Source organism: Morus notabilis, unplaced genomic scaffold (assembly GCF_000414095.1).
Source record: "Morus notabilis unplaced genomic scaffold, ASM41409v2 Scaffold99, whole genome shotgun sequence".
NCBI classification, from domain to species: Eukaryota; Viridiplantae; Streptophyta; class Magnoliopsida; order Rosales; family Moraceae; genus Morus; species Morus notabilis.
Genome location: NW_010362482.1, coordinates 1,364,026 through 1,387,410, shown reverse-complemented (window position 1 = coordinate 1,387,410; position 23,385 = coordinate 1,364,026). Strand labels below are relative to the sequence as shown.

Here is a 23,385-nt window from a genome sequence, read left to right as displayed (position 1 = left end):
TATTATTTTTACCTATTTGTCTGAACGACATTATTGTTACAAACGGCGTGGGTTTAAATCCCACTCTCAACACGCTAGTTTTTATAAATGGCAATTGGCAAAATGATTAAACACATGTCGTTTCCTCTTATTGGCTTTACCCTTTTTCTAACGACATTCTTGTTATAAAAGGCGTGGGATCAAAAATTCAAATCCCACTCAACACATTCTAGCTTTCATCGATAGCAAAATGATTAACACAAGTCGTTTCTCACTTATTATTTTTACCCTTTCGTTTGAACGGCCACATGCCATTATTTGTCCATGTTTAGAAACTTTTCGATTCGTTCTCGTTGTCCAAATCAAAGCACAACGTGCATGAAACCATAACAAGAACGAAATAAAAAGTAACACAAATAGTAAATAAGCAGAAAAGCATCAAGAACTTCAAATAGAAACAGCCGCCATGTAATTTAATTGTGCCACCTGAAGATTTTCAAATTGCAATAGATCATCCAAAGCAGTTCTCTGGCATTGTTTCGACTATGAAGGACCTCTCACTCGCCAAAACATTACTTGAGATCTCTCTCTTGTTTTTTCTTGCCTACGATTTTACATTCTTTCCCTCGCTTTCTGTGGCTCTTTGCTTCCAAAGATCAGGAGATGGTCTTCAAGCAAAGTGCTTAAAAGCCTAAACATTTCGATATCAGGGGATGTTATAGAAAACCTAACTAGGGCCTGACATGCTCCATAATGAACTGCTCCACCTGAGAAATTTCACCATTCAAACCCGAAGCTTCTGCGACCGTGACATTGTTATAGCAGTGAGAGAATGAAAATGCTTCGCCGGGTACCCCAAGTGTAAACTCATTTGCAATATCGGCATCGGATATTGCACTTCTTGACGTCCGTAGTTTGTCACTGTAGGATAATGAAAGATAAATGTGTCAGGATATCTGTACATATAGAACAAACACGTATTATGCATGTCAAATCACAATAATTATAAGCTTCATGAAAGTAGCTATGGAAGAAGATTGATTTTATCAAAACAAAATAGAAGACTCGTCATTGAAAATGACCGCTATATACGAAGTAAAATAATGACAAAACCCCACCTATTGGGACGAAATAATGTGCAGAAATTAAAGTAAACAGGTAACAGACAAGACAATCAAGGTAACAAGAAATTGAAGTTTTACATTTCTTTCTCCATTTGCTTTCGGATAAACTCCTTGGTATGTGCTGTCACTTTGTCTGTCTTGTTGCACAGAATGAGCACCGGAATCTTCTTCTTCACAACACTTGCCTTGGTTAGAAGGTCATAAAGGTACCTTTTGCATATAATGTATCAAACGTTAGAAACCAGTCAACCACATAGCCGTAGGTCACACATTAGTGCGTGTTCGCACGAGAACACATAGCATAGTGCATTGAAAAACCAAAATCTCAATTCTTGCAACCAGTTGCATACAATAATTTGCACTTCTAAACATGAAAGACCTATGAGGATTGCACACATTCTAACAGGATAACAAAATAGCATATAAAAAAAAAGAGTAAATATATCTGCAACTGCATCTCAGACAAAGGGGGGGAAAAACACAGGCAAAGCAGAAAATAAAGAAATATCTTACTCTGAAGCAGCACGACAGTTTGGTAAAAATTCTAAAGCATCCACCACAAAAATAACACCAGCTGCTTGAGGCAAAAACTCATCTAGCTTAGGTCGAAGACGAGAATGCCCAGGAACATCGACTAGATGGACAGGCTTTGTCTTTCCATTCTGTTTAGGACATCCAAAAGAGGGAGGTAAAAAGATTTTTAGTGAGATAAATCTATTTTAAATAAATAATACTAAAAAAAGCAGCCCTAAGAATACGGGAAAGAATGTTTGCACCTGATATGATCTCAAATATAGAAAGTAAGCAAATATTAAACTATGCATTATTACCACAAAATCAAATCTCTGGGAAAGTATATATTTGAAAACATCATATTTTGAATACATCACCTTTGTTTTCTCAGAATGCAAAACAAAGGTGCCCTCATTTGGCTCCATTGATGTAACAGTTCCTTGATGCGAAGAGCCATCTCGCAGCTGCCCATAGGGAAATGGCAATCATGTGGTAAGAATTAGACCAAAAATAAACAAAGCATAACTAGGTCATTGTTCACAACTCTAACTTAAGGCTGGGGCTTCAAACAGAAGCATAATGCAGGTGACATAGAAATTAATCATTTTTTTGTACCCAAAAAAAAAAAAACAAGAAACAAAAACAACTAAGGAATAGAATAATAACACCATTTTGAAGAATTTAACTACACAAAGCAAACCTATTAGCTTTCTTGAATAGCATCAATTTATAAAATTTCACTCACAAGAACAATAGAATAACATTAACACCCATATGTCCACGTAAAAAAAAATGGTTACAATTCAAGCTCAATTACCAATTCCCAAGAGATCTAACAAGTAAATTAAATGCAGAAGAACCGCTCAATGACATTAAATTCCATAGAATTAGAACCCAAAAGCAGTATATTATCAATAGCCAGAAAAAAAAATCATCAAAAAGCGACAATGCTTACCTGATAGAAAAGAACGGTCTTTCCAGCACCACTAAGCCCGGTAAGCACAATGGTGTTGGACTTGGTGCGCTTGAACAAACGAACTGCGACGAGGAACAAAATGAGGGAAAATGAAATTCAAACGAACAAATCAAAATTCAAAATTCAAAATCTCGAATCGAAATTAACGCATGCACATAGATTTAGAATCGCGGAAAAGCGCGAGGGAATAATAACGAACCGAAGAAGAGGAAAAGGATCGTGAAGAGAAGAACTCCGGAAGCAGCGTAGAGCTGATTTGGGGGAATCTGGTGAATGTATTGGAGAGCTTGACTCGCCCATTGTTCGGCCTGAGATTTCCACTCTTCGAAACCTTCCATTGTGCTTCAGTGAGGGCTTTCTAGGGTTTCAGTTTCTGGGAAATCTAATCCTCGTCTCCTCGCGGAGAAGGAGAAACGCTTTAGGGGCAAAATTAGGAAGGAAATCAGAAGTTCTGAGAACTTTTCTTTAGGCCTTAACAGTATAAACTGATGAGGTCAAATTGAAAAAATAAAAAAGTGGAAATAAAGCCTGTTCGAAAATGACAGGTATATTAATAAATAATACGACAAATTTTATAAAATCCCCTAAATTTTGTGACTTATATCAATATAACCTTTAATCCTTAAAATATGTATATTATGTCATTTAAATTTTATTATTTATGTCAATATGTCTTTTAAGATTAATTTTGTTAAATTTTTTTAACAAAAATACTTATAAATACTCTATAAATTTTATCATTTGTGTCAATATGCCCCTTAAATTTTAAAATATATTTGTTCTGCCCTCTGAATTATGATATGTCTCTGATTTTTCTCTCTTCATCTTCATTTTATCAATTTTTTAAACAAAAATATTGATATGACTATTAAAGTTTGTTAAGTTAATGGGTTTTTTAAGATTTATTTTAATTTTTTTAAAATGTATAATAAAATAAATGACATGAACGCATTTAGATTTATAAATGCTATATATGTATAAAGCATAAACATATTTTATGCCGAGCACTTTTATCTAGGTTAAATATTAAGAAAAAAACTAACAAAATTTATTACATTATACATATTTGCTCATCATCTTTTTCTCTTTTTATTGTTTCTAATCAACTAATTATTTGAGAATTGGTGCTTAATTAACATTTTTAGAGGAGGAGGTATTCAATAAACCTTAAATATCATTAATAATTAATAAATTAATAGTTATATCAATATTTCTGTTCAAAAAATTGTTAGAATCAAGATGAAAATAAAAAAATTGGAGACATATCATAATTCAAAGGTAAAATATGTATATTTTAAAGTTTATGGGACATATTGACATAAGTGATAAAATTCAAGGGTATTTATTAGTATTTTTGTTAAAAAAAACTTAATAGAGTTAACTTTATGGGACATCTTAACACAAATGATAAAATTTAGAGGACACAGTATACATATTTTAAAGTTAAAAGGGTATATTAACTCAAGTGACAAAAAACAATGAGATTTTATAAAATTTATCCTAAATAAAAATGAAAAAAAAAATAGTGCAAAATAGAGGAAGGGTGAGGAATCTTCTTCGCTTTTGCTTGGAGGAGTGTCTAGACTGAGAATAATCGCAAAAGGGTAATTGACATGTTTAGTCCCGAGATTTTGGATACAATAACATTTTGATACTTGAACCATTTATTTTAACATATTAGTTTTTGAATTTCGTTAACAATTTTTGTCCTTAAAACTTAAATTGATAAATAGTTTCTAAAACTTAAAGTAAATAATAATATTTTTATCGCATAATAACCGAAACTTTTACATATATAATTACAGTGAGTGTAAAATATTAAGTTTTTAACGAGTTTTAATGGTTACAAATAAATTTTTTTACATATAATGTAATTATTTTCATAAAATTTAAATGCAATTGACTTGATTTTCTCACAGTTTCTTTGCACCCAAACAGCGTGGAATTTGTTTTTAAAAAAAAACTAAAAATATGAAAGAAGAGAGAGAGAGAGATTCACCTTTGTACGGACGAAAAATGGCAGGAAAAGAAGTTGATGATGAGCCACAGAAAGTCCCAAGAGGGAAAAAAAAAAAAAAAAAAAAAGAGGCACTTTTAACGGGCTATGTTAAGCTGTTTAATTTGTTTCAAATTACAAACACAGTGAGAACTTTTCACTTCTATTTAAGGAAAATATGACAATGAATGGATATAGAGAGGCCTTTTTATGGGAAAATGTTTGCAAAAAAAAAATGTTGATTTGAGATCAAAAAACAAAAAATGTAAGATCCAAAGATTGAAAACGACAACTAAAACGAGCTAGGAGACGAAAGAAATCATAAAATAAACGACAAAACCAATGACTACGGTAAGCAAAAAGAATGACAGAAACTTGAAAAACGACAGCACGGATATAAGCATTACTACCATCGAAAGCATCAAAAAAATGAAAGAGAAAAAAACTTTTAAGAACGACATATATACTTAAGTGACGACTGATTTTAGAGAGTGAAAATAAATTTAAATTGAAAACTATACCCTAACAAGAAACGACAATAACCAAAGACGATAACAAAATGAAACGACAACTAAATCAATTAACGACCCTAAAACTAGAAACCACGACACCTACACATTTAAACGACAAAAGAACTTGAAAATGGTAGACAACATAAGAAAACAACAACAAAGTACTTATAAAAACGATGAGTCGAAAAACGACAATGTCAACAAAACCGACAACAACCTAAGAAAACGACACATTTTAAAAACAACATCAAGCTAACGGACAACAAATAAATCAATCAGAACGATGGTAAAAAGAACTTTAGAGAGAGAGAGAGCCAAAACAAAAACAACATTGCCATGAAGAACTCGGCAGCAAGTTAGCAACCATCAAAACCAACAAATAAAGAAGAAATACAAAATGAAAAACTTTAAGAGAGAGAGAGAGAGAGAGAGAGAGAGAGAGTACAACCAAGAAGAGGGGGAAAAAAATCTCTATCCATGATATCGAGATTGAATCTGCAGTCCCCACCATCCAGGTGGGAAAATATCAAAGGCGTTCACTCTGTTTTTCTTTTCTTTTTCTCCTGAGTTTTTTTTTTTTTTTTTCTCCCCCCTTTACTTTCAAAGAAAGATAGAACTTTTTTTTGCTCCCTAGAACGGAAAAAGGTAAAAAGAAGAAGCTGATGAACTTTTGTTTCACAATAATGCTCTTTTGGTCCGAGCATGTTTTTTCGTAACCTAAGGTCATCTCCTAAAGATTGGCGAAGAGGAGGTTGGTAGAAAAATTTCACATGACGTAATAAAGATATATAAAAGTACTCCTTTAGCTTGAGGGGGAGGTGGGTGGGGGAACAACATAGATTTCTTTGCCATAAAGTAACGCTTCTAATAATGGAGCTTTCTATGGTTCGGTATCTTATTTGAGTAAATATTAAATTGAAAAGCACGTAAAATTAAGAAAATTCTATACAAATTTAGGGCATATTAAGGGCTCGTTCAGTTCGCTGATTTGAGTTTTTAATTTGAATTGAGATGTGACTTTATGTGAGAGCTTTTTACTGTAGTAAAAAAGTTAGATGTGACTGTTTCTGAACATTTTTTACTGTAGCAAAACTCGAATTCTAAACTTTAGTTCATGCGTTCAAATCAGTGAACATTTAAAATTTAAATTTTTTATGAGAAAAAAACACTATAACATAATTAAAATTATGAATTTAAACACATGAAATAAACGACCCTTTAATAGTTCAAAACAGAACCTTATCGGTATTATTTTTTTCATACTCAACTAAAAAATTCTCATTATTGATAATTTGATGATATAAAGGGGGTCATCATACGAGTACCTCTCCTAAACAAAAAGCAATAAAGAGTTATATTCAATGTCCCAATTCCGCACAGTGGACATAGTAATGCACGCTCCTATTTCGTTACGAGTAGTGTTAATTTTTACGAGTGGTGACTCGAATATAGACATCTTTTTTTATATATTGTTCTTTTCACAACTCAAATTTCTGTGTTACAATGTTTTCTTTTATAAAATTTTAAATTTAATTTTTTTATTAGAATTTTATCTCATATAAAAAAATTTAAATTGTGATTTGAGTTGTGAAAAGTACACAAACACGAAAAATAACTTGAGTTCTTCGGATGAAAAGCTGCTTAGGTGCAGTGAGTACTTGCATCAATAAAAGTTGGGATCCAGTTAGGATCTAAAGCAAATCCATATAAGAAGGAAAAGAAGTTATTTGAGAGACCAATCTAGAAGATGATCGAGCTGTCCCCAACCTGCTGAGATTGCCTCACTTGCATACCCTTACACAATGAACGACACCACCGCCTTTTATCTAACAGCAATATCATGCTCATATTCATTTCACCAATTTGAGTTTTGTTACAGTAAAAAAATTTTATAAACAGTCACATTTAATTTTTTTATTATAGTAAAAAATTCTTATATAAATTCACATCTCAACTCGAATCAATAAATTAAACAGACCCTATATATCACCTACACATTTTTAACCAATTACAGTTTTACATTCCAAGTATGGCATCCACAATTTTAACAGGATTCATTAAATTGTTTTGTATGCACAGATATTGTTTTTGTGTCAGTCAGATCGAGTCCCACACAATTTTATACGTCAAACTCTATCTAGTGGAAAAACTAATAGGGATGAAGTAAAATAATAAAAGTTTTCTTATCCGAGCAGCAAAGAATCAATAACATTGGATTTTCTCCAAGAAGGCGCGTCGTATAGCAGCGTAATTAATTGTCTGCATTCCAAATTCTCTAAAGAATTGAATTTTTAAAAAAGGATTATTAACAATTTTGCAAGCTTTTACTGTAATGGTCGTTAATATTCCAAAGTTTGCCTTCTATGTACACAATCTAAAGGTAATGCATTATAGTTTTTTTTTTTTTTTTTTTTTTTCCTAAAGAAGGTAATTTCCTTTTTTTTTTCCAGAGTAAAGGTAATTCTTGATTGTTGATACCTGAGAAAAGGAGACAATTGTCCTTTAGAATACATAGGTTTTAGATTTTTATTCTTTACTTATGTTAATACCTTTAGTGAAAGAATTATATTAGTTAAAAAATTAATAATTAAGAGTAAAAAATAAAAATTTAAGAAAAATACTTTAAAAGTGAGTGCACCAATTTTTTTTATTGATTTACTTCGTTAAAACTTTTACCATTTCCGTCAAGGAAATTTTGTAGCCCACATATTAGCTGCTTTTATTTTTTCTAGCTCATCTAATGTTTTGTGAATTGACAATTGTCCTAAATTTATCGGTTGTTTTGTAGCTGATTTATCTTGTCTTGAATCAAATTCCAAGCATCCACTTTTCAGGAAACAAAAAAACAAAAAAAAACAAAAAAACTTCTACCACTTGCTATCTTCGCAACAGTATTCTTTAGCTTAAAATATCTTCATTTTTTTTTTAGTTTCATATTTGTATTCCGTGAAATTGAGTTAAGTATAAGAGGAAGTCCAAATAGGATGGGCGTCAATAAAAAAAATAAAAATAAAAATTCATACGACACCAAAGAAGTTATGAATTTTTATTTTTATTTAATGTACTACAAACGTAAACGACATGTACAAAGTCAATATTCAGCGGTGTCTGCCCACGTGAATCCGTGTGATCGCCTCATTATTATTCAAATGAATGCACGCACCAAAAAGACAACTATATTTGATTCTCTCCCAAAGAGGAAAAACGAAAAAAAAAAAAAGAAAAAAAAAAGGACCACCGGTGTTTTTTTTCAACGTTTCCACGTTTTCCGCAAATGTAACTATTTTCATATTGTTTACAAACCAATAAAATATATTTTAAAGTTATAAAGAGAAAAAAAAAATCATTGTCTTGAATGCTGATCTTCGTGCTGGTTCACGAGCACGGCCAAATCCAATTTTGTGACTTCTTCTTCTTTTTTTAATTTGTTGATTCCCCATTTTGGAAGGAAAATCAACGAGTTAAATAAATAGATGTATTTATGTTCATGCATGATCTAACCAATGAACCAAAATTAAAGAAGAAAGAAAATTAATATATATATATAATATGTATAAAAGAGCTAACTCAATGAAGTACAGCATCTGTATAGTGTCGACTAAATGTGGCTATGAAAATATTCTTTTAAACACACACACACACACACATATATATATATGGAGTGTGTCAACTCCTTTAATTTGACTATGGTTGGTATATATTGCTGCAAATGCTAATCACAACAAAAATTAGGCCTCTAAGAACCCACGTAAAGAAAGTTAACAAAAATTAATAAATAGCCATTTTCATATTATTATTGGTCATTTAGGCTTAAAATGTTTTTTTCTTTCCGGGTGTTGAGGCAAAATTTCGTTCAACACCTAACAAACATTTTTAGCCTAATATTCAACTTAAGCTAAAGGTCTAATTAAAAAAAAATAGAGTACTCAAAAAACACAAATAACCTCAAAAAATAAACAAGTAAACAACAAGATCAAAGTTACAAAATCTCAATTATGCTATTATATTCACCCAAAAAAAAATCAACGCTATTATATTAAAAAAGAATGTGTTGCTTTCAAATTGAAAGAATATATAGTACAATTGGTTTAAAGAGTTTAATTTTCTCATAAATATGAAGGTTTAATCTCTTTTTTAATACAATGAAACCTTTCATTTGTTGGTGTCAACACACATTACCTCCGAATGCTTAATTGTCTTGAACCAACAACCATTGAAATTCCTAGTGATGTAGTGATGATGCCTGAGTTTCTTCCTTGGGTTGGCCTAATTTGGTATTCCGGGGCTCCGATTGCTCGGAGTGTTCCGGTGTTCGGGTGCTCTGATGCCTCAATGCTATCGGTAAATTACGTATCAACATATGACAAATGTGCTGGTGTTTTAATATGTAATTGACTTGATCATAGTAAAAAAGAAATAAAACAAAGAGCAGAAATTTCCTTGACCCGTCAACTATAATTTGAGAGCAGCCTCTTATGTTGATGACATCATTAAATATTAATAAAGTTGCATTATTTTCGTTATTTTTCATGTGTTCCTTATTTCTGATGCAACAGATTTTCAATTTAATCATGCATGGCCTACTACACATATTGTCCATAAATATATCATATACCAACGAGTCGTAATGTGTCTAATGACAATATATAATCGACAAAACATCAGATAAACTAAATATAACATTTTCAAGTGTATAAGACATTTTTAGAAACCAATAATTTGTCGATTAAGATTAAGATGACTATGATATAAAAAAAAAATAGAAACGTCATGGAAAAAATATATTAAAGATTCAAATCTTTGGTATTTGTTATCTAAAATCTAAAATAAATCCTAAATCTTAACCATTGGTATTCAAAAGAAAAAAAGAAAAAAAAAAAAGAATAATATATATTCACCAATGTGGCGGCATTCTCATTTTGACGATATAACACAGAGAGAGAACAAAAAACAATTGTTTACTCTCCCATCCAAAATGAGGCCAATACCTAATTTTATGTTTACCAACATTGCATGCGTCTCAACTACCCTTTTTGGACCACCCTTGAAGCTTTGACCTCAAAATCAATCACCCGAAAACAAAGAAAGTACAACAAGCGGAGGGTGATGCGGGCGGGGACACACCAAACGTACATAACACGAGAAGCACCGAATCATTGCACCAAAAAAAGAGGGCGTATTTGTACTGACCGTATAGTTGAAGCGTCGGTCTAACCAGGTAGGTAGGTGCCACGTGTGCCCAGTCAGAATATGATTTCTCAACAAACTCTTCTTTGGAAATAATTTAAAAACAAAAAAAAATCGTATTTTCTCTCAACTATAAATTTGAGGGAGTGGACGGACAAGAGGTTGAGCGGTTTAAGACGAGGCCTTTTTTGTTTGTTTGTTTTCTTGCATCTTCCTAACTCAAAGCTCTTCGGATTCTCTCTCTAAACGGTGATTTGCATTTCTCGAGCTACGATTTTTGTTGTTTCAGATCGTCGTTTCGTTTTCGTTTTCCTGTTTTTGTGGATCGAGTTTGGTTAGTTTACGTTCGAATTTGTTCTCGAAATGAGATCGATATGACCGGTTTGGTTTGGATCTGAAACGTGAATTTTCTGGTTTGGTGAAAAATTTTCAGGTGGTGAAATGGCACGCAAGAAGATCAGAGAGTACGATTCGAAGAGATTGTTGAAGGAGCATTTCAAGAGGCTCTCTGGCCGCGAATTGCCGATCAAATCCGCTCAGGTTAGTTTTCAATTTTTCATTTTTTTTTTTTGCAAGATTTTGTTAATGTTTAACTTATAGACCCGAATGTTAAGCCTGTTTTAGGGTTTTTTTTTTTTTTTTCAATGCATTTTGATTATGATGACTTTCATGGCGACCTGATCTGCACTTCAGTGATCAGGATTTAATTAATCTGTTTCTGTTTGTGTGATCCTTCGTTGTGAACTCAATTTTCTCTGGTATATTTTGGAATCAGAATGCGACTTTTGGTGCGTGCTTGGAGCCGTTTTTTAAAACGGTTTTTACGTATTTTGAGAAGCAAAAAATGAGAATAAAAACGAAACAATTTTTGTTTAACAAATATTTTGAAAACAAAAATAAAAATAAAAATAGTAAGAATGGTTTTTGTGAAGTAATTAGATAATAATTGAAAGTTATTTTCATTTTTCTCTTTTTATTTTTTAGTACTTATCAATAATATTATAATATATTAATTAGTAAATATGATTTTATTTTTTTATTATACTCAAAATAATCTTTTAAAAAACTAACCAAACGTAATTTTAAAATTGGTCTTAGAATAATTCTCAAAACAATCTCATTTTTATTTTATATTTTTTATTGAAAATAAAATCATTTTAAAACTAATTCTAAATGCACCCTTTGAGTTTTTCTTTTTCCCCTTTTAAAGAAGAATTTTGCGGATTGGTGTTAGAGTCTAGCTTTGCTGATTAAATGGTGATCTTTTCTTGTGTTATGACGTAGATTACGGAATCAGCTGATCTCAATGAGTTAGCAAACAATGAGCCATGGCTTTTCTCTTCCAAACTGGTTGTGAAACCGGACATGTTGTTTGGAAAGCGTGGGAAGAGCTGTTTGGTTGCTTTGAATCTAGACTACGCTCAAGTTGCCACTTTTGTCAAGGATCGACTTGGCAAAGAGGTATTTTATGTTTTCACTCTCTTTTTGTTCGTGTTTCACTTCTTGAATTTCTTTCAGCGGTTAAAATTCATAGCTTACTTTTTGATTCTCTTTTGGTTCAAAGGTTGAGATGGGTGGATGCAAAGGACCTATCACAACATTCATTGTTGAACCCTTCATCCCTCACAATGAAGAGTTTTACCTTAACATTGTCTCAGAGCGACTTGGGAACAGCATAAGCTTTTCCGAGTGTGGAGGAATTGAAATTGAGGAGAACTGGGATAAGGTAATTTGAATATGATTACCTTAGTTTCATTCAAAAACCTTTCTTTATTGTGATACGTATTTTCTTGAGGCTCTCTTATGTCATCTTGCTTGGATTTATGCAGGTCAAAACTATTTTTGTTCCAACTGGAGTCTCTTTTACATCAGAAGTTTGTGCTCCTCTTGTTGCAACCCTTCCCCTGGAGGTAATTTCTTTTCTTCATACGCAATTATGGTTTTGCAATAATTAATTGTATGAGGTCATATGAGCATTGTAAAAGACATTTCATTCTCTTATGTGGTCTCATATCTCGTGAAGTCTTATATTTAGTTCTATCACTTGAGTTGGAAATTGTTGACAAAATGTTTGTTCTTCAATCCAGATCAAAGGAGAAATTGAGGAGTTCCTTAAAGTTGTGTTTGCGCTGTTTCTAGGTTTGCAAACTTCTTTGACAATCCTCCAGAATAAATATGCCATTGGCGAAGAACTCGATATGTTAGACTAGTGAAGATAAATTCATCAGCTAGTTTTGATTTGAGTTAACTTCTTTTTTTCTCATTGCCAGATCTGGACTTCACTTTCCTAGAGATGAATCCTTTCACATTTGTTGATGGAAAGCCATATCCTTTGGATATGAGAGGCGAGCTGGATGACACAGCTGCTTTCAAGAATTTCAAGAAGTGCGTCATATTTCTATTCTCTATTGGTTTATTTAAGCCAAACAATTTGTTGGAGTTACTGCTTCTAATTCTCAGCTTTCCCTTCAGTTTGTTTGACATACTTTTTGTTGTTGCAGGTGGGGCAACATTGAATTTCCAATGCCATTTGGAAGAGTCATGAGCCCAACCGAAAGCTATATCCATGGATTAGATGAAAAGGTAAGCACGAAAACGGTCTAATTATGTTTCTAATGAGCAACGATCATAAAAAAATCTTAACAATCCTGTCAGCAAAGAAAGTAATTACTGTAATTTATTTCTGAATTTCAGACCAGCGCATCATTGAAATTCACAGTTCTTAACCCAAAGGGGAGAATTTGGACTATGGTAGCTGGAGGAGGTGCGAGTGTCATCTATGCAGACACGGTAGGATTCTGGTCCTAAGAATTTTAAATGGATTAGGAACAATTATTAATGTCATGACTAATGGTCATGATTTGCTTAGGTTGGAGATCTCGGCTATGCTTCTGAACTTGGAAACTATGCTGAATACAGTGGAGCACCAAACGAAGAGGAGGTCTTGCAGTATGCCAGGGTTGTAATTGATGTAAGGGTTCATCCTCTTTTTTTCTTTGAACTTACTCAATCATGTTATATACTAGACACAAACTTCATGTATGGTCTCCCAGTTTTTCTTAAAAATAAAGTCATGTCATAAACACAAATGTCTTGATGAATTTTTCTACTTCGGCTTCACCAATAATGTAATTGTTTCCTTACAGTGCGCAACTGCTAACCCTAATGGCCAGAAGAGAGCCCTTGTAATTGGAGGAGGAATTGCTAACTTTACTGATGTAGCTGCCACATTTAACGGCATTATCCGAGCTCTCAAAGAGAAGGTGAGCCTTGTTAGTTTCAAGAACAAATTTCAGTTTGTGTCTGTCCTTTGATGTGTGAAAACTGACTGTAGTGCTGTCATTAACTCAGGAATCAAAACTTAAAGCGGCAAGGATGCACATTTACGTGAGAAGAGGAGGTCCTAACTACCAGAAGGGTCTTGCAAAGATGCGGGCACTTGGAGACGAAATAGGCATTCCTATTGAGGTACACCAATATTTTGACCCAATCTCAATGCTTAATCCTCGTAATCTTTTATGAACATTCACAAGGACTGGACTAATTTAGTTTTTCTTTCTATTGTTGTCTTATAGGTTTATGGACCTGAAGCAACGATGACTGGTATCTGCAAAGAGGCAATTCAGTGCATCACTGCCGCTGCATAAGTAACCAATTCAGAGAAATCTATCTTGATGTTCTACTTTCTTTTTTTTATTTGTAACTTTTTCTTCCTCTTCTTTGGGACGAGTTACTCTATTAAAATTTTGTACCATTTTAATTGTGTTTAAAACTTAGGAAAATTCAAAATGCTGCTTTACGTCTTCATGGACCACCGTTAAATGGGGCCCAGGATGCGATGTATCTTCTTGATGAACGCTCTCTATCACGATAATAAAACGTTTTAAGTGGGGCATTCATTTTGGTCTCTTGATGTTCGTAATGTTGGGTTAGTAAATGCTATTTGGGCCAAGGAAAGGTCGAAGGTGGGGACTGGGGAGATATTCAATTATTGCCAATAATTTATTGTAGTCGATTTGGCTGGTGCCTGGTTGTTAGTTTCATTTTTTCCGCGTTCTATCTTTATTTTCTGGTGGTGTTGAGTGATGTCAACCTTTCATTTCACGTGTTGCTTTTTAGTAATTTTGGGTGGCTTAACCTCTGGAGGCCTGATGATTTAATGGCCATATTATCTTGTATTTTAACGTAAAATATAATAAAGATAAGAATTATGGTCTTGAAAATGTTTAAATAATATCTAAAAAATAATAATTAAAGAGAAATTTTGATAAGTATTTTTAAAAGTGTATGAGTGATGATTTTTATCTTTTATTCTTAATTAATATCTTTTTAATTAAATAATTATATTAATAAAAGGGTACAAATAAAGAGTAAAAAATAAAAATTAGAGCCATATATTTTTAAAGGTAAACTCAGCAATGTTCTTGTAGTTTTTAAAAGAATGCCAAAACCCAGATCAATCCTTCCCTCCCTAGAAACTCGAAGATTTTACAACTTCCTCAAAAAATATAAACTAATTCCAAATCAACAAAAATATCCGAAAAAAATGCTAGGAGAGCACGGAGCCCCTGATCTGCAAACTGCCTCTGCATGTTCTGCTTTGAAAGTTCTGCTAAATCTAGATTTTTTATCTTTTGTTTTTTTTTTATGAGAGATTTTTTTATCTTTTGTTAATTTTTCGGTTTGTATTTTTGCCTTTTAATTATTTTATTTTATTTATTTTTGTGTTGGGATGAGTGAGTAATTTGAACTTTAGATCTTAAATATTGAACACGTTGTGGGTATTTATTGTTAGGTTATATATAAGGGTAACATTAACATTATCAAACATTAGCAACACAATTATGGATTTACCATTCTATGTTTACAACCATATTATTAAAAAAAAATATGAAAAAATAGAGAATTTACCCTTAAGAGTATATAAATCTAAATCTTTACTCTTTATTCTTAATAAATACTTTTTTTAGTGTAATTATTTAAATAAAAAGATTATAAATCAAAAATAAAATATAAAAATTTTAACAATTCACTTTCAAATGATATTTGTCAATTGCCCCTTAAACATATGGGTAGGTGTAGGCCTATTTTCTCTTGTGCAGCTTGGTCCGTTTTTATTTCACGGCCCGCATGGGCAGGGCTAACAGCTCATTTTTACAGTTGTATTAGATGGAGAAAGAAAGCAAGAAAAAAAAAAAATGGAGAATTTACTCAAGTCTAAATTTTTATTTTTTATTTTTGATAAATATATTTTTATTAGTATAATTATTTAATTAAAAATGTTATGAATAAAAAAAAAGATAAAAATTTTAATTCTTACACTTTTAAAGAATATTTGTTAAGATTACTAAAAAATGAGAGAAAATTATTTGTTGTATATAAAAAGAGAAACATGAATTCTTTAATTAAAAAAAAAAGAAAGAAAGAAACATGGAGCGAGAAGAAAAATGAAAAAGATAAAGGTCAAAAGTATAATTCTAAGTTTAGATTGGGTCAAATAAACGACACGCAGCCCGCATTCTCTGTCTCGAGCTGGACATTCAAAAAAGTCTGGTTGGGCCGAGCTGGGTTGAGGTTCCAAACCCAAACATCTGTACTTTTTTTTTTTTTTTTTTTTTTAAAAAATTTATAAGAAAATAATATATTTAAATTTGAGTTAAAATGTGATGTCATGTAAAATTTTTTTATTGTAATAAAAAAATTAAATGTGATTATTTTTTAGAGGTTTTTTTATAATTAAACTCAAATTTAAATTTTAAACTCGAAATAAAAAAGAACCAACCTAAACGGCTGGTTTAATAATTTTTGAAGAAAATAGCATATTTCTTGCAACAAAATTTCAGAATGGTCGAAATGCCCTTGTTGTCGTGAATGGCGAGATCGCAAGCTACATCAAGTCCATCTTCTCCAGTGACTATGGCGGCCGTTGTCGTGTTGCTCCGTGGCGTCCGATGTCGCGTTGCTCCACGGAGTCCGTTGTCACGTTGTTCCATCGCGATATTGAAGCCAACAATCTCATAACCTTAGATCCATGGAGAAACATAAAGGGAGAAAGGAGAGAAACAAAGGGATACGCGAGAGGGAGATAGGAGAGAGAAATCGTCACGAAGTTGAAGCCGATGCACTCAGATTCGTCAGATCCGGCGATGAACAATGGAACGAAGTAGAGAGAGAGAGCTCCTCGCACCTTCTGGCTGGGTTGCTGGGCGTCGGGAAAGAGCAAGTCGTGAGAGAGGTCTGAGATTGATGGTAACAAAACAAGGGGATGGGGTTATTTTGGGAATTTTAGACATTTTAGATTTAAAAAATGTATTAATTTCTTGTCCCAAAAACTATGCTATAAATTTTATTCCCTCAACCAACTCTACTATTTCCATTCTTCTCCCTTTAAAAAATACATTAAATAGCAATGGATTAGGCTGGACTATCTCTTTCTTTGCTCAAGCTAACCTATCCCGACAGCCTGACTCAATTTTGTCGTTCAGGCTGTCGGGTGATTAAACTTGCAATTTTAATTATGCGTTTAGTTAATAAATTCATATTATAATTTAAATTATAATTCATATTTTATTATAATATTTTTTTTTATAAAAAATACACATAATTTAAAAATAATTTTAAATTCATAAATTAAACGTTTACAGAATAAAAAATACGGTCGGGTAGTTGGATGCGCTCTTGTAATGTGATGCAGTAACAGTTGCAATGTGTTTCCTATTGGTGGGAAAAGAAACGTCTCGGCAGAATTTCTCTAGTTTAAGTAGGATTTTTTTTTTTTTTTGGTGATTAAGTAGGGTAATTTAGACTTCCAGTGAAAAAAAAGGGTGAGGTTATTGTATAGTTGATTTTTTTAAAAAAGAATTCATTTATCAGAAATGCTATACAAACCGACACATAAATTTCTCTGATTATGGGTACATACCTGTTGAATTTGTGTGTAAATTGAGTTAAATGAAATATAAATTTGTTACAGAGACAATCTATTTCTTTCTAATTCACTCGGTCTGGAAGTGCGGTAAAAGATGTCACATTGTCACTTACCATGTCCTGACGAATAATATGCTATTTCTTTCTTAAAAAAACAAATAAAATTATTTCTAGAAACAGAACAAAAAAAGAAAAAAGAGAGAATATAATATTAATCTCAGTCGTGAGTGCTTTTGGCAGTTTATCCACTATTTCAACCAAAACATGAGACCATTCAGAGGTTGTAGTAATGAGCCAGACAGTTCACCTAATCACTTATTACTCCTTTTTTTTTTTTTTTTTTTTTTTTTTTTTTTTTTTTTGTCTTTAAGCTAATCAACCACCATATGTTGGTACTTGGTAAAAACGAGAAGACAAAACTTATGTTTAGTTTAAAGATTCATTCTCTAATTCGAATCATGATTCATGATTTATTATAATATTTTTTTTAATAAAAAATACATATAAATTAAAAATAGTTCTAATCTATGAACTAAACGGGCTCTTAAAACCTATTTGTTGCACATAACAAATTTTGGGTTGTTGTAAATAAATATTAGAATAACGACAAACAGATATTTTCAGGGCTACATTGTGATAATATTTATGATAATAAACATGAATTCCAAGTTGTAAATGCAACATTACTATCCAGAAGTTAGTTAGATCTCGGATAACAACATTCTTATATATTCTCCATATAATATACCTGCATATACATTTATATATATATATATATATATATTCTGGGAATTAACTACAGCTGTTTTTTTTTTTTTCAAACTTTGTAGTTCAAGTACAGTTATAGATATAAAACACATCGATTCATCTCTTGTGTTTCCTATGTTACGTTTTTATTGTACGTGATTTTTTATATTTTTGATTGATATAACGCTTTTTTATCTTGTACGAACAATATATAGGTTACACAATATTATTAGAGGAAGATGACCCACTTGATTGTTTAAAAAAAAAAAAAGATAATAACAAAAAATAACAGCTTAGCCAACAAGACCATTCTAGGAAGAAAAAAACAAACGTCACTATATATGACTTTTTTCTTCGGTGCAAAAATACTATTTTGATTAAGAAACAAACTTACGTTTAGTTCATTAATTTAGAATTATTTTTAATTTATGTGTATTTTTTATAAAAAAAAATACTATAACAAATCACAAATTATAATTCAAACCATGACACGAATTTACCAATCAAATGCGCACACACTCCTTTTCTCATGCCTAGTAGTCGTATTGTTTGACTGAAGCTGTTTCACGTAGTCGTTTGTGCAAACGTCATTGTTGGAAAGAATTGTCGTTCGAATTTGAATTGATCAATTTTGCTCTTAGAGATCAGCATGATCCATCTTGAATGGTCTTCTTTGGTACTTCTAAGAGTCAAGTATAGCACTTCACCAAACAAACAAACAAAATTTAAAAAAAAAAAAAAAAAAAAAAAAAAAAAGGGAGGGAAAAAAAAAAAAAAAAAAAAAAGAGAGAGAATAGAAACGAAAAAAAAAAAAAAAAAAAAAAAAAAAAAAAAAAAAGAGAGAGAGAGAAAAAGAGAGTGTCAAGTAGAGCAGTTACCAAATACCAATCTTTATTTTCTAATCCTAAATAAATTCTCTAATAATTTATTAGTTTTCCTGAATTTATATCATTTTTTCACTTTAGCTTCACAAGTTTTTGAACTGTCATTCGCTCCCTTGAAACTTCAAAAAGCTTGTAAATTTGCCGTATTCATCACCTAAATTAATGGATGAAAAAATTGAGAATATGCTAAATTTGAAAGGACAAATTTTATCAATCCCCTCAAATATATGACGGCTTTTCACTTTACCCCCATTTATTTGGTAACTATCATCTACTCGTTGTGAACTTTAAACATTAACAAATTTGTGCCTTTCGTAAATTAATGAACGAAAAGGCAATGCAATACTAATGTTGAAATGTTAAAACCTAATTTAAGCTAGAAACGCTAATTTCTAAAAACAAATGACAAAAACAACTCTTAATACTAAATTAACAAGCATTACTCCTAAAAAACAAAAAAATAAGGTTGGGTCGCGACGGTTCTCTCTTTCTACAATGCACTTGCCCCACTTTATTATCAGGGCAAATTTTAAAATTTTTTAAAGCTTAGGAAGGGATTTAAAAAATTTTCCTTTCAAAATTAGCTTTTCTATTTATTTAAGTGATGAAAGGGGTGATATTGTTAAGTAGTTAATGTCTGGGGAGAATGGATAGTAATTTCCAAATTTGCAAGAGCAAACTAAAAAACCAAAATAGAAAGATAAATTTAAGGACTTAAATTATAAAATTTAGTATTTGGCATATTAACCCTTAAAGTTTTCAAGTTTTAGCGAGTTGTCGTATCACCGAAAGTTTCTAATTTTGACAATTTACCCTACCTAACTTGCTAAATTATAGCAATACGACCCCATGTTGCTAACTGTTGAGTTAAATAATTGACAAAAAATCACGTATGACCTAAAATTTTAAAATCTCAATTCTATCCTTAACACAAATCTCTTAAGTTTGAAAAAAAAAAAAACTATAGTGATTCTTGAATTCTCAATCCCTCGAATCGGACCAAAATTCAGTATAAAATTGGTAAAATTAATCCCATATGTTGCAATAGTTTAACAAGTTATAAAGGTTTGAATTTTCCAAATTGGGAAGTTGTGGACAAGTTATCAAAATTTAAAGATTTAGGGAGTGAAGGTGCAAAAATATTTTTCGTTCAGTTCTCCGATTTGAGTTTTCAATTCGTGCTAAGATATGACATTTTGACTCCGTTCATTTCACTAATTCAAGTTTAAAATTTGAGTTTTGTTACAGTAAAAAGCTCTAAGAAACAGTCACATCTAACTTTTTTGTTACAGTAAAAAACTCTCACATAAAGTCACATCTCAACTCAAATTAAAAACTCAAATCAACGAACTAAACGGGTTGTAATAAATTAAATTAAAAACTCGAATTAGAAAACTGTCGAGGTAATAAATTTTGAAATATCCTTTTCATCACTGTGGGGATCTATATCCATTACTCACAAGTAATAAGTCTCACCTGATAATTCACACAGACCACAACATTTGAATTTTGTTATAGTATAGTAGTATACCTATTTTACTCCACTGCAACATAATTATTTATCTTCTAGAACACCCACTAGGTCAACATATTCATATGGGACTTTTTTTATAGGCCGATTCATTGATATAGTCAGTTTTTAATCGTTAAATTTGGTCAAAATTACATCAGCTTAAAAAAATATATGAGAACAGATAATTTTTTATACAAATTTAACGGATGAAAAGTAAAAAATTACCAGTAATTTATGGGTTGTTTGGTTGGGGATTTCGTTCCCTGATTCGAATCATGGTTCGTGGTTCGCTACAGTATTTTCTCTTACAAAAAATATACGTAAATCAAAAATAGTTCTAATCCATGAACCAAACGTCTCTATTTTTTCAGTCATACTAGAGAAACTCCATATTCATATTTGATGAATTTGCATTCTAGGATCAGAGTTTCAGATTTTTTGTCCAATTTTCATAAGAGTATTAACTCATTTTTTGTAGTTTGACAATGAGCTCATTAATTGAAGTGATATAATTTCATTGGTTAAACATTATTTATATACTATAAATTAAAAAGAAATTTGAATAGCACAACGGCATATTGTCAGAATTTAGACCTATTTAACGTTATTAAAATCTCGTTTACTTCACAGATTAAAGTTTTCAATTTAAATTGAAATATGATAATTTTTAAAAACTTTTAAGTGTAGCAAACAAAATTAAATGTGACATTTTTTAAAAAAATTTAACTATAAAAATTTAAAATTCAAAATTCAAATAAAACCTAAAAAAAACTCTATCATTGGGAGAGAGAGACAAACTCCCAATCTAAAAGCAATAATAAAAAACCGAATAAAATGAATAAAAAAAAAGAAAAAAGAGAAACGTAATGATAAAGACCTTCAAATAAAATAAAATAAAAAAAGCCCACTCGTCAAGGCGCGCCACTTCACCATCCAACCGTCACAGCGCTTGGCAACTCGGCTTTTTATATAAACACCACCAAGCTACTCAAATCACTCCCCAACCCCAACCATTTTAATTAATTTCGAAGAAAAAGCATCTGGTTTTCTCATTTCTTTCTTCATTCTTCAGTAATGTCTCAACACAGAAAAATTCAAGAAGAAAGCGAACGTGAAGAAGCTCCAATCTATGGAGATATCTTAGAAGCCGTTTTATCCTACGTGCCTCTTATCGACCTGGTTTCCGCGTCCCAAGTCTCCAGGGCCTGGAACGCCGCCGTTTCGTCGTCGCTCTTTAACCTCAAGGCGATTAAGCCATGGCTCATTGTCCACACTCAGAGCAACAGGCCTCCCCACGCCGCGACAGCCCACGCGTACGACACACGCTCCGGCCACTGGATTCAGATCCACAACCAACCGCCGATCGAGTACATCTCCGCCCTCCGATCCTCCCACTCCACGCTCTTCTACATGCTCTCCTCTTCAAAGTTCGCCTTCTCCGCCGACCCCCTCCGGCTGACATGGCACACCGCCGACGCGCCGCTCGTGTGGCGGACAGACCCGATCGTCGCGAAGGTCGGCGACCTCGTCGTCGTCGCCGGCGGGGGGTGCGAGTACGAGGACGATCCGCTCGCCGTCGAGGTATACGATCCTAAGACCCGCGCGTGGACCGTGTGCGAGTCGATGCCGGAGATGCTGAAGGACTCCGCCTGGTCGGCGTCAATGTCGACCGCTGTGTACGGCGGCGAGCTGTTCGTGACTGAGAAAGACATAGGCCTGACATACGCGTTTGATACGAACTCCAAGACCTGGCGCGGGCCGTACTATCTCCTTCCCGAGCAGGGAGCTTTCTGCACGGTGATCGAGTTCGCCGGCGGGAATCTGATCGCGGTGGGACTTCTAGGGAGCCCCGAGAGTGTCAAAGCCGTAAAAATGTGGAAATTCAGTGGCGAATCGTTCGAGAAATTTGAGGTCGTCGGGGAGATGCCGACGGAGATGGTGGAGAAGTTGAAGGGAGTGAGCTCGTGCCTGCAGTCCATCACGGCGGTGGCGAGGGGCAATTTCGTATTTCTGCACAACCCGTCGGAGCCCGAGGAGGTGATCCAGTGCGAGATCGTGAGTGGGGGGTGCAAGTGGGGAAGCGTACGGAACGCGGTGGCCAATGATAGGACGCGGATGCAGAGGATGGTGGTGGGGTGTTCCGACGTGGCGTTAGGGGATTTGCGGAGAGCCGTCGCGATGGTTGGGAGGGCCTGAGATGAAAATCCAACTTCAAGTTGTTGGCTGACGGCGCGTTTGGGCGGAAGATTTAAATAATGTGATTTAAATTATTTTTAATTTACGTAAATTTTTTATAAAAAAAAATATTATAATAAATTATAAATCATAATTTTAATTAAAAATAAATCTTTCTACTAAATAATTAGTAATTAGCGACTTTTTCTACTTTATCTTTCGTTATTTCTTTGTACTTTCTAGACGTGAGACCGTCAGAGATGTAAAATGTCAATTGCTTATTAGTCTGGGCTTACTTTTCCTTCCTAAAATCAACTTCTCCTTGTAACTCAAGTTAATTTTAGGACTCATTTAGTTTGTTAATTTGAATTTTTAATTTGAGTTAAAATGTAATTTTATATGAAAATTTTTTACTGTAATAAAAAAATTAGATGTGACTGTTTATGAGAGCTTTTTACTATAACAAAATTTGAATTTTAAACTCAAATCAGCGAAATGAACGGGACTTAATGTTTAATAAATCTTCTCAAAATATTTTTTAAATTTTTTTTAAAGAATTTACAGTCAAAATCAGAAACAGTTTAAAGACAACTTTAACTTTTAAATTGTGCGGGAATCAACATAGTACAATTAATAAAACTTTCATAATACTCATAATACCCCTAATAAAATTTAAAATTTACAATCTTTTCAATTTAAATCCAGACTCGTAATATAATATAATATTATATTATATTATAATAAATAATATCATAATTATATTAATAACTATAATATTATTATTTTATCATATAATATGATATTATAATTATATTATAATTATTTTAATAATATAATAATATTATTATTATT

General features: G+C 32.4%; 3 protein-coding genes across 3 annotated transcripts; 2 read left to right on the top strand and 1 right to left on the bottom strand.

Annotated features, from left to right (window-relative positions):
* Nucleotides 1-425: 425 nt before the first annotated feature.
* LOC21410352 (signal recognition particle receptor subunit beta) lies at nucleotides 426-3,086 on the bottom strand. The gene is made up of 6 exons (XM_010102130.2): nucleotides 2,792-3,086; nucleotides 2,572-2,654; nucleotides 1,994-2,080; nucleotides 1,617-1,765; nucleotides 1,182-1,313; nucleotides 426-900 (listed from the first exon to the last, which is right to left on the bottom strand). The coding sequence occupies exons 1-6, from the start codon at nucleotides 2,928-2,930 to the stop codon at nucleotides 711-713; spliced, it is 780 nt and encodes a 259-aa protein (XP_010100432.1). The 5' UTR covers nucleotides 2,931-3,086; the 3' UTR covers nucleotides 426-710.
* A 7,337-nt stretch (nucleotides 3,087-10,423) lies between these two features.
* LOC21410351 (ATP-citrate synthase alpha chain protein 1) lies at nucleotides 10,424-14,195 on the top strand. Its single transcript, XM_010102129.2, has 13 exons — nucleotides 10,424-10,536; nucleotides 10,721-10,827; nucleotides 11,572-11,748; nucleotides 11,852-12,013; nucleotides 12,117-12,197; nucleotides 12,375-12,426; nucleotides 12,558-12,672; nucleotides 12,789-12,870; nucleotides 12,982-13,077; nucleotides 13,157-13,258; nucleotides 13,434-13,550; nucleotides 13,639-13,755; nucleotides 13,863-14,195. Exons 2-13 carry the CDS (start codon nucleotides 10,729-10,731, stop codon nucleotides 13,932-13,934), a joined length of 1,272 nt encoding a protein of 423 aa, XP_010100431.1. The 5' UTR covers nucleotides 10,424-10,536; nucleotides 10,721-10,728; the 3' UTR covers nucleotides 13,935-14,195.
* A 7,135-nt stretch (nucleotides 14,196-21,330) lies between these two features.
* Nucleotides 21,331-22,634, top strand: LOC21410348 (F-box/kelch-repeat protein At1g23390). Its single transcript, XM_010102126.2, has one exon. The coding sequence runs from the start codon at nucleotides 21,433-21,435 to the stop codon at nucleotides 22,552-22,554; it is 1,122 nt and encodes a 373-aa protein (XP_010100428.1). The 5' UTR covers nucleotides 21,331-21,432; the 3' UTR covers nucleotides 22,555-22,634.
* The last annotated feature ends 751 nt before the right edge of the window (nucleotides 22,635-23,385 follow it).